Source organism: Perca flavescens, chromosome 14 (assembly GCF_004354835.1).
Source record: "Perca flavescens isolate YP-PL-M2 chromosome 14, PFLA_1.0, whole genome shotgun sequence".
Classification (NCBI taxonomy): domain Eukaryota; kingdom Metazoa; phylum Chordata; class Actinopteri; order Perciformes; family Percidae; genus Perca; species Perca flavescens.
The window spans coordinates 10,273,253-10,290,822 of NC_041344.1; the positions used below are offsets into that span (position 1 = coordinate 10,273,253).

The 17,570-nt window shown below is 37.8% G+C and overlaps 1 protein-coding gene across 2 annotated transcripts in view; it reads left to right on the forward strand.

The window, feature by feature from the left end:
- The window catches only part of nudcd1 (NudC domain containing 1), a 33,164-nt gene extending 20,892 nt beyond the window's left edge, over window positions 1-12,272 (forward strand). The window contains exons 7-10 of one of the 2 annotated variants that reach the window (XM_028598057.1): window positions 499-643; window positions 1,562-1,687; window positions 9,108-9,267; window positions 11,544-12,272. In XM_028598057.1, the coding sequence (XP_028453858.1) occupies window positions 499-643; window positions 1,562-1,687; window positions 9,108-9,267; window positions 11,544-11,833 (721 nt within the window). In that variant the 3' untranslated portion in view covers window positions 11,834-12,272. Of the gene's footprint in view, window positions 1-498; window positions 644-1,561; window positions 1,688-1,811; window positions 2,209-9,107; window positions 9,268-11,543 lie in introns of those variants that run through there. The other variant, XM_028598058.1, reaches the window with a different exon arrangement.
- The last annotated feature ends 5,298 nt before the right edge of the window (window positions 12,273-17,570 follow it).

A 17,570-nucleotide genomic window follows, 5' to 3' on the forward strand; every position in this document is an offset into this window, starting at 1 on the left:
AATATTGAACTTCTGTGACTATTGGACGACAGAAAATAATTGCTGCTAGTAATGTTGCTAACGTTTTTTTATATACTTTCTTTCTTGTGTTATTCTGCTGCAACTTCAAACACTTGCTACTGAGGAACATAATTTCTGTCAAAACCAGATCAGCCACAGTCCTGTCACCCTGAATAACCCATCAAGCTCTTCTCTGACCTTTCTCATGAAAACTGCATTTTAGCCTACCAGACTGCTCCTGATTGGATGTTTACTAGTTGTTTGCATCATTCTCATTCAAGTACACCGTTTGCTAAGTAGTTCATAAAACTCATGCTGTCAGACAATTTCTGAAAGTGTGGAACCTTTTGGCAGCTTGTGACAAATGGAAAATCAGTTTGTGAGCTTTCTGACACAGCTTGTCTGCACACTCAAGCCTTATCATTTGCATGTATATGACTCATTGATGATCAGAACTTTGAATGAGAAGGAATATGTTTCTATTTGTTTCTATATCAGCCTGGAGGTGACCCTGCAGAAGCGCACTGAGGGACCGATGTGGTCGGAGCTGGTGATGGGTGACAAGAGAGGGGAGAACGTGATGAGCGACGAGCAAGCTGCCCTCATCCACGAGAGACTGACATTCCTCACCTCTGAAGACTTGGTAGGCTGAGGCTCATGCTGATAACTCAAATACTAAGTGTTATGGACAATGTCTTTCATCGGTGCCATCATTAAAACAAATCTCCTGCCAAAGCTTCCTCCCTTGCATGAAAATACCCAACATTTGTGTAAATTTACGGGTGTAAAAGCTGCCCACGAATTAAATGCTAATCTACCAATTACAACATGAGCTATTTTGTGTTATTTAAGCATTGTTCTGAAGAAAAAAGAAAACTTCAGAGAATTAGCTCACAAATGTTATGGCATTCGGCTGATTTTCGATCAACACACTTTTACATCTCAAGCTGACCTGCTGCTGAAATACTCCATTTACTAATGTCCATTTTTCCTATAATTAGTAAACCTTTTCATAATTCTTTTTTTCGGAAAATTCCTAAAAAATTATTAGGAAATTATTCTGACATTTGGCACCCAAATGTTGTTATGAATAAAATCTACAAAGGCTAAGATACAGGTTTTATTTTATTTCACAATATCAATATATTTTGTGATATAGTGTTTTGTAGAAACTCAATTGCAAAATGGTTGATAAATAACAAGACAGAAATGTCTGTGTTTATCGGCGAATTAAATACAAATTATTAAAACCACAATCCTGTAAACCCAGGCATTTCTTATTTAAGTCCACTCTTCTAGCTTTTAGCAGCCCTCCCTCCTCCTCTCGCCTCTCATCTCTGTCCTTTCCCATCTTGTAAACATCATCACACTTGGGTTACCCTTGGTCTCATTTTCAACAGTAATTTTTAGCCATATCCTCTCTCGCCCTTACACTTCATTAGTATCATCTGGGTCCACTTGAGGTCCTCAGTGCAAATCAAGCCTTTTACATGTTAATAAATGCAAAACGAGTGTAACCGTGGCCTCGGCCTTGTTTTCCTGTTCCTCCTTTTTTATCCAGAACGGAAACCCTGACAGGGACAAGCCCCCTTGTAACTCTCAGGAGCTGGAGGACTGTGATGGGTTCCCAGAAGACAGCTCCAGCCTCACACACTTTGATGGAGAATCACTCAAGCCCACTAAGGTGGTGAGTAACACCTATCTCCTTTACTAGTAAACACGTTGATGCTCCAATCCTTCAAACCTGAGTCGTAAGATTTAACATTTTCAGTCGTGTCTGTTACCTCCTTCCATCCTGCATTCCCCTCAAGTACACTGCTGGCAATCTGATGCTAACTGCCTTCAGAAGAGCATGTTTTTATTCAGCACTGCCCCCAGTGAGCAAGCCAGCGCCGGCCTTGCACTTTAACAAGCCACTTGTTCAGAGAGCCCCACAAAGGCCCAGTGAAGAAGAAACGGGCACACCAACTCCATTTCTATCACCTGCCCTCGTGACTTGAATATTAAGAAGCTGAACCATTGTACCTGGCATCTATTTTTATAAATGGTCATCCTGGGAATGTATTTGTCCGGGTACAGCAGGTCACTTTGCTTTTGTGTGGAGAAAGGCGTGAATATGTTGACATTTATCAGATGGTATCAATGCTCTGCATCAAAGGAAGCATATACTCATTGTCAACCTATTAAAGCGGATATTTTCCTACTGTACTCTGATCGAAGACTCTTGGGCTGTCCATTTCAGCTGCAGTAAGCGTTAGCCTCTGAAGCAAAAGGTCACAGCGGATTTGTAAACTACATTGCTGGCATTTAAGATAGTGTTTACAGTCTATCCCCAGCATATACTTCAACAAACAATAATTATTATCTTATTACAGTTTATGTTGTCAACAAGAGTCTACAGCTATCTTAGCAGCTCTTTGAGTATGTACTTACGCTCAGCGGTGCTTTGAGCTTAATGCTTAAATCAGCACGCTAACATGCTCACGGTGACAATGGTAAAAGGGTGATTTTAGCGGATATAATGGTTACAATCGTAGCGGGTTTGTAGGATAGCATTTGCCAATGCACCAATAGTAAAGCTGAGGCTGATGGGAATGTTTACAGGTATTTAAGATAACCGGAGACTTATTTGTTCCTCTAGGGGGAAATTGATAAACTCACATTTGGGTCATACGATTTTAACTTGATGCTGGCACTAGATGAAAAGTTAAGAGATCACCAAAGTTTTTATAATTCATTCTCAGGGGAACATAACTAACTGTACTAAATTTCCTGGCAATCTATCCAATAGTTATTAAGACATTTCATTCTAGCTAGCTTGGTTAAAAAGCAAATAACAACTACTGTGAGGTGAGAGAAACAAAATGCTGGAGTCAAATTCCTTGTATGTGTTTACACTTTGCCATAAAAAACTGATTCTGAAAAACAGGATTTTGTCTAGTTTGGGTTGTGAATGGCTTTTGTGTGGTTTTCAGATTAAAAGAATGCTTGAATAATTCAAGGTAGAAGATAAGGAACTTGTCTTTTCCATTATTTCCATCGTTCGTGAAATCTCCGCCTTGTATTATTTGTCGCTTTTCTACCATACTCATCTAAAGGTTTTTGCTGAAAAACAGCAATTGTTGAGGAAGATGGGAACCTGTCGCAACCCTCCGTCAACAATGTCTGAGAAAAAAAATAACAATAACAAACTTACCTCTGTATTTTGGAAATACATAATAATGAGCTTAAGTTAAGGTTTTATTTTTGTTGCAGTTGAAAAAAGCTCTATTCATTCATTTGTGGACATTAGTGTATGTCCATCACTGCGCCTCTTTCAGTTTCTCTGTTTCATTTGCGCAAAATAATTTATGGTTAAGAATTCCCCATCACAAAAACTCTCACAATAGTCAAACAAACCTTTTCACTATGTAATGAAAGGCTAATGATGAGTATTGAATACAAGGTGCAGTGTATCTGCCCAGGCTGTGATGCCTTTAATGTTTCTCCCTCCATTCACTCTGCAACGGCGAGCTGTTGCCCTTAAATGAGGTGGATTAGAATCGTACCTGTACCATCAGCCTTTCGAAGGACAGTTGGGTGTGTGTGTGTGTGTGTGTGTGTGTGTGTGTGTGTGTGTGTGTGTGTGTGTGTGTGTGTGTGTGTGTGTGTGTGTGTGTGTGTGTGTGTGTGTGTGTGTGTGTGTGTGTGTGTGTGTGTGTGTGTGTGTGTGTGTGTGTGTGTGTGTGTGTGTGTGTGTGTGTGTGTGTGTGTGTGTGTGTGTGTGTGTGTGTTCCGTATCTCGTCCAGGGAGCATTACCTTTCTATTCTTTACTTCCCTGCCTCATTTTGTCCGCCCTTATATATATATATAAAACCTTTCAGCTTAAAATTGTGACCGCCTATTAATTTGGCGCCTTTGTCGATGTGCTTCTCCTCGGTTCCAATCCCAGTTGAAAAGACTAAGAATGTTTTTTTATCCGTTTTCCCTAGAGGGAGGCTGTGAGTCATATCCACTGGCCATATGTGTAATACCTTTTTCAATGGAGTAGATCTGTTAACTGCATTTACTGCAGGCTTTGGCTATCAAGGCTTTCTTTGAAAAATAAGATTCAGGAAACTTTGAAAATGTACAGTTTGTAATTACCAATAACACCATTAAAATAAACAAAACAGGGATATTGTATGTAAAATAAAAGTGATGTGTGTTAGCGCCATGTGTTGCAAATATTGTTGTTGCATATTCTTTAAATATTTCTAGTTACACTTGCAGCGTCAGTGCAGGATATAAGGATATAAATAGCAGTTAGTTGGTCCACCACGTTGGTCCAGACTAGAATATCTATTGAAAGGATTGCTATGGCAATGTTTACAGACATTTATTTTATTATTTTATTTATTATATATTATTATTATTATTATTATTTGGTATTGACATCCATGGTGCCCAGAGGATAAATCCTAATGGTTTTGGTGATCCTCTGACTTTTCCCTGCTGACTCCACCAGCAGGTCAAATATTTCACTTATCCAGAGCCTAAACCTTTGTAGACCACCATATGGCTTACTCTTTTTTGTTTGTGTGTGAAATATCTTTTTTTAATATAACTATTGAATGGTTTGCCATTAAACTTGGTGCAGACAGTCCCTCCAATTGAAGTAAAATAACTTTGGTAATCCTCTGACTTTTCATCTGACACCATTCCCATCAGCCTTTGATGTACTTTGTGTTCAGTGCTAATTAGAACATGTTAGCAGGCCAACTTGGTAAACATCAGCATGTTAATATTGTCATTGTGAGCATGTTAGCTGTGCTGAAGTACAGCCTCACAAAGTCACTAGCATGGCTAATTACAGTGTGAGATGATAAAAACATAATGTGAAACTTGTCAAATGACTCTGCAAGCCAATTAACATCTTACCATTACAGAGCACAGACAGCTTCTCTGAACACAGTGAATGTTCTGAGTTTTTGTGTAAAATACATAATGATACAGCATTGAAATAATCTGGTTTATTCCCCTTTGATTCAAGAGTGACAATAATTAAATGTGATGTCAAAGAGATTGAATTTTCTCTTGAATATTCATGATCACACACCAGACTGAATGATATCAAGGTCTTCATGTCTGAATGTTGTTTGATTTAACTTGTGTCTTTGCAGTCAAATGAAAAGCAAAAGTTCAGCGTCTCGGGCAAGAGAGAGTCTAAATAAACAATGCTTTGTCCTCCCGATAAAAAGGCGAGTGAGCAGCAACGTGACGGAAGCGGTGATGATGATGACAGGTAGTTTGCATTTCCGCTGTTATTACAGACATATGGCCTCTGTGTACAGATACATTTGCTTTTGCTTTCGAAATGCCAACCACTCACTTCCTGTCATCCATCTATAAAGCCTACAAACCCTTTGATGATATCAAGGAAAGAGTATTCACTAAAAGCTTCTTTCTGACTAAGAACAGGTAATTTATTTTGAGTATTTGTCTATACGCAGCCCAACTGTAGTACTTTATGCTGTGTGTTTGAATCATCAATAATATTGACTATTCAACTTTTCCATGAGTGACAACTTTACACATTGTCCCAGTTAACAAAACAAAACTAAATATTTTCTAAAAAGGAAACCTGTATGGCAGATACACTAAAACATGATTATTTTTATTTATTGCAAATCAAGTAACTATACAGAAAGATATTACAATACACCCGAGCAAACGTGCTTTACCACAAGGTATAAAGCAGACAAAAAGGCAAACTGTGTTTAACCCATTCTGTTTCTTCTATGTAGAGGCATTAAATACATTTAACAGTATATGCAGAAGAACACCTGAGAGGGTTTTTCTGTGTCCAGGTCATCCACGTTCTTTAATAAAAATCCCCTGGTCCCTAAGAACTGGGCTTACCTTTCATGTTTTTAATCGCTCTCTATTTTGAATAGCATATTTCGGTTTAGCAGGTAACATAGGAATTAGCAGGAATTTTGATTCAGGATTCAAGAGTTTAATCTGATGCTTTGTTCTGCTGCTGGCGGTTAAATCCTTCTCATTCAATAATGGCTTTGTAAAGAAACTAAAGCAGAATATGAATTTCTTTTATAGAGGTTTTGATTCTTCTGATTTCCCTGGTTTGTAAGGTAAGATCTGAACACTCTGCTGTACATATCTGACACAGAAAGCAGGCCAGAGACTGTGTGAAAATATGTGCTGTAAAATAATGAGACAAAAGCCTCATGATTGGATGTTTCTTTTTTTGTGTGGAATTTGACCATTAACAAGCCACAGACTATCAGAGGAAACAGTTTTATTTCCCAAGACCCAGGCCAGGCATAGGTAGAGTAGAGCTATGTATTACAATACATACAATAACAATGATTAGTCATCAACTGAAATGTCTTGAATTGGAGAAGACAAAACAAATCTTAATATCCTGCAGCTGGTAATGTAATTCTTAATAAAGGTGGTAGAGAGTTTCCAGCTCCCAAATATCTTTATCAAACAATAACCGTATTCCTAGAGCATATATCCACACACACTCCCACTCAGCATTAGCATGTATGAGTAAGAGCTAATAATATTATTATATTTCAGGTTTAAGATATTGAAAGATGTAACTAGATTTTCTGAAAGTATGAAAGCTTATCCATAAGATTGTATCTATAAGGCATATTTTGTATTGGTGAATTTTCACTCTTTCAATGCATCAGAAACAACACTTCCTCTTGGACTTTTTTTTTAAACCCACTATGTGTAGAGTTTTTACGTTGTCATAACATCTTTAAGGATGCTGACGACAACATTTTTATTTATAGAAAGATTAAGACACTGGTGGTGAAATTTGGTTATGTGTTGCTTTCAGTGTTTCAGTGTAGGATCTGTGTTGCAAATGTGCCGACCACAGATGGCAGCCAAGTCTGAAAATTAAAATTTCTTTCATTTATTATCTTGAAAATATAAAACCAATGGTTTGTTTGATGTTTTAACGTCCGGATTGCCTACTAAGTTGACTGATTTGTCTGGCATCATCACATGAAGCAGCGGTTTCTCGGTTGGAAATAAATCAATCCAATGAGTGCCCCGAGAGGACTAGCGATTAGCCAAACAGCACCACAGGCAGTACTAATGGGATGTCTTCTCTTTGATACTATAAATAAAATTGAAATTGAATTGAAAATTGAATTCTCAATATCGCCCAACATAGTTTTTATGTTTTATGTGAACAGTTTTAATTGAAACTACTTTATACTAGGGCTGCAACAAATTATTTCCCCACCGCTTATTTTATAGACTGTCAGTAAGTGCAGAGCCCAAGTTGATTTCCTACAGTGTCTTGTTTTGTCTGACCAACAGTTCATAACCCAAAGTTTCAGTTTTCAAGCATAGAGGAGTGTTTTCTAACAGAAATATTCAGATTTGAGAAGCTGGAACCTGTGAATTTGTACGATTAATAATCAAAACAGTTGCCGATTACATCTGTGGACTAACTGTTTAAGCTTTCTTCTAAATAAATATGAAAACTCATGGGCTCAAACTCAAATTCCAAGTTTCAGATCTTTTGTGAGTAACCGGGATATTGTTTTGTAAAAGATGCATTGCTGTTGTGTTTTTTTAAATATGTATTTGAGCAATGCTCTGAGTAGCACAAATGAAACCCAATTCATCTCCGTTGTGATGGCAGATGTTAATGGTGGGAATTTCAAAAGTTAGATCTCAAAATCTTGGCACACCACCATCTTACGTCTAATAATACTCAATTTGGCAGCTGTGTGCCATGCAGGGCTGACTGTTTGGACATCATTTTTACAGCAGCTGATTTCACTGATTGATTAGCATTTCCCATTGCACAGAGGAGAAACTAATCATTGAAATCATTTTGAGGCTTTAAGTTCAACGAAACTTGCATACACTCTGCCCCCCATGACCGATAACAATCTTTGACACTGTACTGTTTCTTTTTATTGTCCATAAATCATGACCGGATTAGTCACTGGTGTCATTGTAATCAACTCTCACGCACAGGATCTACAAAAGCATGAGCGAACGTCTGCCGCATGCTCAAAGTCGAAACACAAGTGGCAAGAAAATGAAGTTTAGAGTGGAGGAGTGATGGCTTGCTAAAAGGCTTGTCATTGTGCACAACCATCAACCACCAACATGTGTGCTGCTTTATGCCGAATTTTCAATGCCTGTCAAGTGTGTTTTGAGATGGGGAGGACAGCGCTGCCTGACAGCCTCTAAAATATGTTTGCAGCTGGATTCACAGGGTGTGGGTTGACTCTGACTGAGGGATCGGCGTGAACACTCAGATGTCGAGGAGCGATTATGTCAACCACGGCCATGTTCTCTCCAAAACAAATTGGAGTCAGACTACAATTGCTTCAAACCACACACACGCAATTATGTCAAGTACATCCATCAGAGTGAACTGAGTCTTGGGCAAATACATGGCCTTTATGGCTGTTATCACAAACTATTCAGTACAGCTTTTCACCCTTAATGGCCACACTGAATTTCAATGGAAAGATCTTCTACAAACAGTAACAGTAATCTTTCCTTTTATTATATTGGTAACCACATAAGAAGAAAGATGTAGAGAAACCTGTATTTTTTTAAATCAATCAACAAAGACAAGAAAATAGACTTTATTGATCCCACACAGGAACATTTAATGTATTTGCAAAACCAACCAGAGATACAGGAAGGAAAGAAGGAAAAGTGTAAAAAATTAGGGAAGACACAAAGGATGAGGGGAGGATGGAAAGGAAAGAAGCAAAGAAAAAAGGAAGAAGGAAGGAGAGAAAAAAAACAAAGAAGGAAGGAAAGAAGGTAAACAGGCAGGAAAGAAAAGGAAGGAGGGAAGAAAGAAAACAATAAAGAAGGTAGGAATAAAGAGAAAGGAATGAAGGAGGGAAAACAAGAGAAACAAACAAATGAAAAATAAACTGGAAGAAAGGAGGGAAAAAAGGAATGCAGGATATAAGTAAGTAAGACAGAGAATAAAAATAGATGGAAATCTATACAGGTTCAGCCACACAGATGACAACAGAGCACATCAGAAAATCTACCCTTCACACAATGTTATTTAAAAATCTCTACTAAATTGCAATTTGGAAATCTGTTTGTCTCTCTCCAGGTGAATCTAGGCAGCAATCAGTATCTGTTCACAGTTGATGGGAACCCCTCTGAAATGCCATGCTTCTGCCTCAGACATGATGTGGACGCTCTGGTGTGGCAGCCTCGTCCCGACCAACCCAGTAACATGTGGGAGCACATTGCCACGTTCAACGCCTTAGGTAAGAGCTTCAACTAAAAACCCTTTTTCAGCTTATATACTTCTAAATAGCCATGAAGTCATCATATTTGCAGCAGTATCTCCCAAAAACCCACACAAATATATATTAATTTTTTTAGATGTGATTCATTAGTGATGTTTAGACATGTGCATTGAAAAGATGAATGTTAATGGACTGCATCTATATAGCTTTTCTAGTCTTAACGACTAATCAAGCTTTTTGAGGACTATGGTTAACTGCTCCTCAGATCTCTGCAGGGTAAATCCAGACAGCTAGCTAGACTATCGGTCCAATCTGAGTTTTCTCCGACTATAACAACTTTTTGAACGTACACAGGTTCCACCAAAACAAGTTCCTTCCCGAGGCTATTTTGCAGCACCACCGTGGCTTATCCAGGTGCTTACCCATGACAATTGTGATTGGTTTAAAGAAATGCCAATAAACCAGAGCAGTTTTACTCCCATCCCAGAATGCTGTGTGGACTAGCCAGACCCTCCTCCGCAGCGCTGTGGAGGAAGGTCTGGCAAAGCAAGACTACTGGATGTGGGAGTGGTTTGAAGATGGAAGCAGCAGTCTCAGTGGAGGCCTACCTTAATTTCTATTTTTGATATATCATGACAACTTGAGTTGAATTATTAATTCTTACAGCAATTAACTGTGTTTACATTTGCTGTCATGCTGCTGCTGCTGCTGTGCTTCTAGTGCTGCAGTGGCAAGACAACAGAATGTTTCCAATGGCGGCAATAAATCTGCAGTAAATGACCAGGGAGTTTACTGACACTGTTGGTAGTGTACAGGGGCGCACACATAAATGTGTGGAAATAGGATCATAAACAGATTTCTATGCTCTGCACTTAAACCATTTCAAGAGGTCTGGATGATAGTGTGTCTCTTAGCTGAGGCACTGACTAATGGGTTGAGGCTGTTTTAATTTAACTCCAAATCTCAAATCAAATACTCAGGCCATCAGCCAGTGTACCCATTTCTAGAGCCACGTCTCTTTCAATCTCCATCTTAATTAAATTCCTCTACTCATCTTTCTCTTCTTAACGACGACTTCTGGAACACGTTTTATTTCAATTTTCACTTTGACAGGTATGACATCTTCATTTGTCTTTTTCATTAAACACCGCACGCAGAGTTTTACCAATCTTTCGGTTAGGAATACATCATACAGTTTAAGAGGGCAGATGGATCCCAGGGGATTTTTTCAGTAATTATGTCAGTGAGTCGAAATGAGGCTCAGAGAGAAAATGGGCTAAAAACATGCATGCACCAGAACACACACTGTACTGCGTGGCCCAACCAATCCTTCCTAAACCTTATAGATGGGGCAGTGGGGATCTAAAGGTTACATAAAATTGGTTTGTTACTGGAAGGTGGATCTAATAACAATCCAACTTTAATCCTCGGCCTAGCAGAATAAAACTGCGTGGCGAAAGGGCAGCGCTTGCTCTTCCTTATTTTCATTAAAGTGCCATTGAGCAAGTCCCTGATACCCCAGCTATCAATGGTTACAAGCAATAGATTCATTGGTTACTAATTGGACACATACCTGATCAATCTTTTTTCCTTTGTGAGCATGTGTGCAACAAAAATGTGGTGCCACTCAGCCAAGGCATTCTAAAAAATACTGTATTTGTAAGAATGTGATATTTATGTTTCTGGGTAATACATTTGAAAAAGCAGGGGTTGAAATATATTTGAGGACTAGACAATTAATGTTATGTCTTATTCACAACATCAGATTTTTTTTTAAATGGAAAGACATTTTAGCCTTATTGTTGCTAAGCGAGCAAGTTTCTTCAAGTCCGTTTAAAAGGCCTAAAAGTGTTTAGGATGCCCAGTTCAACCTGCTGGAGTTGCTGATGCTTGAAAATGGTGTGAAAGTGTCCCGGTGTGAGTGTACACAGGTTGTGAGTGTAAACAGGGTGTGAGTGTAACCAGGGTGTGAGTGTAAACAGGGTGTGAGTGTAACCAGGGTGTGAGTGTAACCAGGGTGTGAGTGTAACCAGGGTGTGAGTGTAACCAGGGTGTGAGTGTACACAGGTTGTGAGTGTACACAGGTTGTGAGTGTACACAGGTTGTGAGTGTACACAGGTTGTGAGTGTACACAGGTTGTGAGTGTACAGGTTGTGAGTGTACACAGGTTGTGAGTGTACACAGGTTGTGAGTGTAAACAGGGTGTGATAGTAAACAGGTTGTGAGTGTAAACAGGTCACTCCTGTCAAAGATCCTCTCTGCATTTCTCTAATCTTCCCGTTCTGTTTTCATAGGCTACGTCCAGGCATCCAAGCGGGATAAGAAGTTTGCGACCTGCGCTCCAGACTTCTCCTACGCTTCACTGTGCGAGTGTCTCCGCCGAACATTCATCTACCGACAGCCGTCGCCGGTGGAAACCGTCCTCTTCAACAGGAAGCAGGGCCGTCAGGTAGGACAGGTTGCCAAGCAACAGGTGGCCAGCCTGGACTCCGATAAACCAATCCTGGGCTTCAGAGCAACCAATGAGAGACTGTACATCCTGACCTCCAGTAACCTCTTTGTTTTAAAGGTCAATAATAATTAGATTTGGGACTCCCCTCACAGCAATCATTCCAAACTGAAGATCTGTTATCTGCCACAACTAAACAAAACTTCCTCCTCATGTGTACATTTGTGCTGTCTGTACTGAATGTGTGCGTCCATGTTTCACCTCCCACAAGGCTTCTATGTTGCAAAATGTCTATAAGATCAAAAAGTAAGGAACCATGTTCTGAAAGAAAAAATTATTATAATAACTAAATAAAAAAAACTAGAGCTGAATGTTTCCAGGATATTCATTAAGAAATTAAAAAAATTCTCTGAATGATTTTAATTCAACAATTGTCAAGTGAATCACATTTGATGCTACTGGATGTTTAACTGATATACATTTCATATATGTGGTGCCCTATTAATGCTCACTGCATTGTTAGACATTTGTAATGCCATTAATTCCAATTCATAAATACAATTGTCAACACTGATCTTAATGAGTGACTGACTGATTTACTGAAGGCTGGCTGTGCTGCACTGATGGTTGGTTGTATTTTTTGTCAGATGGTCAGAGGGAAGGAAGACACTGAGGAAATTCCTCTTCTTAGCTCATTCTAAAATCATTACTGTGCAAGTATGAAAGAGACAGTCATTTCCATAAATTTACATAAACATGTTTCACACATTACACTGGCTCATTTTGCTTTGACCTCAATTTTGGACAGATCGGATGGACTTGAAGCCTATAATCTCAAGACACCTAACATTTCAATCACGTCTGATACCGTTTTTTTGGAGAAGGTTAAAATTTAAATGCTACACTTTGCTACACAAGCCTATTCTTAATAGTCAGAAACACATACAATGTAGTGAAAGTGTATTTCTTTATTGTTAACCCATCCTAGTATTACGAGCAGTGGACAGTTATTTATACAGCATCCAGGAAGCAACCTACAATAAATACAGTAGATGGTGTCTGATGCATTTGTAGTACAAGTGTATTTTGGAAACCAGATAATGGAAGAAAGTTCATATTTAAACTTTTGAACATTTCCTCCAGCATTAAACATGGGATGAGCTGCAGTTTGAATGAGCTAAATTTTTCAAATCTTTATGCCAATGCCAAAATCCTTCTGGTAAACGACACTTGTTCAGCAGTGACATTTTTTCAAACCCACTCATCCAATCAACCAACCAGATATAAAAAGATTCAAGAGAGACACTAATGGACTTTATTGTTGAAAGAAAAGGATGGTCCACTTTCCTTGATTACAACGCAACAAAAAGGCGAGAGACACAAGTAGGGAAGAAACCGAGATAAAGGTTTTCACAGGATTAGATCCAAAAAAGGAGAGAGTATAAAACACAACATCACCTTTTGACTCCTGCAAGAAATAGATCCGCAAATAGATGTCTTTTCATTTGCAGCCTGTGTTTGCTGTCTGGTACAACTTGCAGATATTTAGAAACTGCTCAAACTTATTTATTAAAGCTTGAAATTGCCAGTGTTGTGTGAACAGGAATAACCAAGGAACCAGTGGATCAGCGTGAGTCCCAGTCATGGGCAGTTTGTCTTTACAATTCAATAGTCGCTATCAGGATGGTTTTCTGAAGACTATCTACAATTAGTTTCCTCAGCTCCCCTGAGTGCTGCTGGTTTCCGAGGCGATTTGTTTACCTCTGTCATTGTTTTGTTCAGGAAAATCCAGTTTGACTCTGTTTTTATTGAATTATTGGTGTGCAATTCAATTAGACTGCACCACTTGTTTTTAACGGCAATACCAGCATCCTTGGATTACTTACATGGCTTGTCAGAGCTGCTAATTTCTCTAAGGGCAGCCTCTGTCTTTTCTCAGACACGGAGAAAAAAAAACACATTATCAAGCCATCTGACCACAGAGAATTGAATAATGAAAGATAGTTACCGCTCACCGTCTGCATTTACCAAACCTTCATATTGCTGTGATCAGGTTAACACCACATGCCTTTTGAGGACTTTATTAAAAAGCATTTTCAAGATTGACATTTTTTATCAGTCCCTCTGAGTGAGTTTCATTGGCTGCAGGCTCAGGAAAGTTGATCTTGCTCTAAATTAAAATCATGTTTCCTCGGACGACAACGATGTGCAGCTGGCTCCTATCTCACACCAGTGTTTGTATTTTCAATGATGCCATGTAATACAGGTACACATTCAGTTATTCAGTACAAGATATTGTAGTTCTTTAACTGATGCAAATGCATGAATCACAATCAAAAAAGGAAGATAATGGGGGTTATGCGACTGACTCCAGAAACCAAGTGAGTCCCATTCAATAAAATAAAAAAGCAGTTTTAAATTAATTCCATTTAATTTAGTTGTAAACGTTTGTTAATTATAATATAATATAATATTTGGAGCCCAACTTATGGAAATGTGTGCCCATTTAAAACATTGCATATTGTAGAAGGTAACGTAGAAACAATTTCTTCATTGAGTTTGCCGAGCAGATTCCAGTGTATCTCTATTCTATATTCTGCAGTACAGACCGTATGAGGGCTGAGTAACATGCCACAATCTGAGAGACGTGTTATTGTTCATAGTTCAGCCTACATTTTACTGCCACATGTCAGATTAACAAATCTGAGTGATCTTTCCTAATTATAAAACAAGAAACAAATATCAGCAGTTGATAAGTTTATTCTTTTATTTTATTTCAAGAAGTACAGTATATCACAAGAACAATACAAGGACAGAGTGATTTGTGAAGTTATATCAGAAGAATACAAAGCAAAGGAAGAGACGGAGAAGGCAAAAGACAAAAATCAGAGTGAGCAATGTTTAAACATTTAAACACGTTTCTAGCGTTACTATTTCACAAAGGGGTCAACTCGACATGCTCTGTGCCTTTTGTTTATATCAACATAACTAATTTCTTACTACTAAATACCATTATTGGAGAGATAGAGAGCAGGTTTAAAATCATCAAAGTGGGATGCCGCGACCTGAGTTGAAGTGTTTGATCATGTGAATAATCATAAATGTGGATAGTCTAGTTGGAGTATTCGGATACTAGGGATCTACTGATCCAATATGTCAGATTGGATAGGTATTCACTTTAAAATACAGTCTTTGTTTTCTTTTTTTTCATTAGCATTTTGAACGACTAATAAACAAATACACAATGAACTTAACACAACATATATACATCAGAAACTAAAAAGTTAGATAACATAAAATGAGTAAAAAAGTAAAATAAAAATACAGTAATGATAATACTTCACAATTCATAGATCACAGTTCAAAGATTGATAAGTAAAGTATTGATATGTAAAGTAAATCATGTTAGAGGAGAAAATAATGTCACGTTTATTCACTTTGAAACCATAAGAAAGAAAGAGAAAAACAAAAAAGAAAAGAAAAAAGAACTTTGTTTTATGTCACATTTTTAATCCATTTCTCACTTCTTTTTTTTCTTCAAATAAATGCATTTGATTTCTGATCCTTATAGTAGTCTTCTCCGTTTCATATATTTTATTCACCAGATCTTTCCATTCATGATTAGTTAAGTCGTTTTTCAACCAGTTTCTTGTTATTTGTTTAATTATTGCTACCCTTATTGTTAGTGGGAGTCTTTCTTCCCAATTTCATCTGTAATTTCCCTAGAAGTAGACACTGTGGGTCTTTATTTACAAAGGTGCCAAAGATTTTGATGACTTCTTTTACTGAATTTTCCTAGAAATCATTTAGAGCATTAGATGACCAGAATACATGACTGTTTCACTTTCTCTTCACCACATTCTCTCCAACATTTAGCATTTGGTTTGTTTTATTTTTCTTTATATTTACTTTGAATTTGTGGTGATATGAAATATCTAATCAAAATCTACAATAGAGCTGTTTGGAGCAGTTTGTAAACAGTGTTTTCTGTTGGAGATGGTAAGGCCCTTGTGCGTGGACTTTGGGCTTTATAAACCTATAACATGCACAAAAAAGATATATAACACAATAAAGAGAAGGGAAAAAGCCAAAAAGCATAATATGAGCACTTGAAATATACAATTACACATTTGTTCCCAATCCATTGATGAAATATCACATTGAAGTTCATTCTCCCATTAGTTTTTTACTTTCTCAATAATTTGTTTATCTTGATTATTTTTCAATTGCATAATTTTAACAACCTTTGTTAAGAATTCTGTATCCCCCCACTATTGTACATTTTCGGGATACATTTTATCAGTGGATTATTTACGTCAAAAAGACAACTTCTCACTTGTAAAAAACGGCAAATTAGGTAAAGGTCATATGATGATTTTAACAGTTCAAAAGATTTCATGTCCTTTTCCGCAAACATTTGACCATATAAACACCATATCAGATCGGTACTCTGTATCAGCTGCAGTCTCAGAATAACTATCGGAAGAGAAAAAGTTATATCGGTGCGTCCCTAATAGAAACCAGCATAATGTGGCATGTAAACAGCTTTTCTCTTCATCCATATTTCTGATTAGTGTCTGTCAGTGTGTGCAGTGTGTGTGTTGTGACATAGCAGTTTGTCAGTAAAACAATGAATATGATGACAAACAATGTGATCATACTGACGTGAAAGTGAAATTCTAACAGCAGTAATGGTGTAGGAAGCAGAGGATAAATTGTACTGTTGTTCATGCTCAGCCGCTGAGTACAGAAATGATGGCTGTGAAAGATAACCTGGCAAATTTAAAAACCATGTGTACACAAAGTTGAATAACCAGATTTCTCGTTTCATAGGCTATATCCTGAATATGATCAAAACCGGCTTACTAGTATGCATATTAACACACTCAAGTTGGAGTAAATACGTTGTCCTAATTAATACAGTATGCTATTAAGATGTATTCATTTTACTCACTTTGTTGCTCGCGTTTGTGTTTTAATTATTGTTGAAATAAGCATTGGTCTTTAATTCATTATCAATCATACTTTAGTATTTATATATCTTTATCGAATGCCATATATAATGATGCCATCTTAACTGTAAAGAGTAACTGAGTGGCCTTGAAAATACTTGGTTTGTAATTAAAGCTTAGCAACTCGTGATAAGACTGATTTGCCTCTGCAGGTGTAATTGGACCCTTTTTAAGTGATTAAACGATTAAAGTAAACAAACCCAGATATTCTTCCAGTAGGAGAATGATGTAGATAAATGATCATTGAGTTGATTGCACATTCTTTTGCTAATGAATAGAGATCCTCCCCGGTGGGATCAGTACATGGAGGGAAAGTAATTAGATGTTATTGATGTCATACCTGTGCGGTCGTCTCTTCACCAGGCGGTGAATGGTAGACACAATGGAAAGCATAACGTTCACTGACAGATTTATATTGTCAATGTTGTCTTGTTTTCAAATTATATATTGTTTACAGTAATTACAGACACATTATAGTCTACTGTCAGCTTATGCAAGGTGTGAACTGCAGTTTCCCAAGATTTCAAGAAATAAGATAAGATAAAATTTTATTGTCTGTTCACCCAGAAAATGTCCTTGCATCGTCTGCTCCAATAATTTAAACATTAAAAAACACAAACATGAAAAACATCTGTATGGTCACCCAACAAACATCTTTCCGTCTCACACACACACACACACACACACACACACACACACACACACACACACACACACACACACACACACACACACACACACACACACACACACACACACACACACACACAGACCAATTCCAAACGTAATATTTATGATTGTCATCACTGCATTCCCTCAATGATACACCATGAGCCAGGCTAGCTGTTTCCCCCTATTGA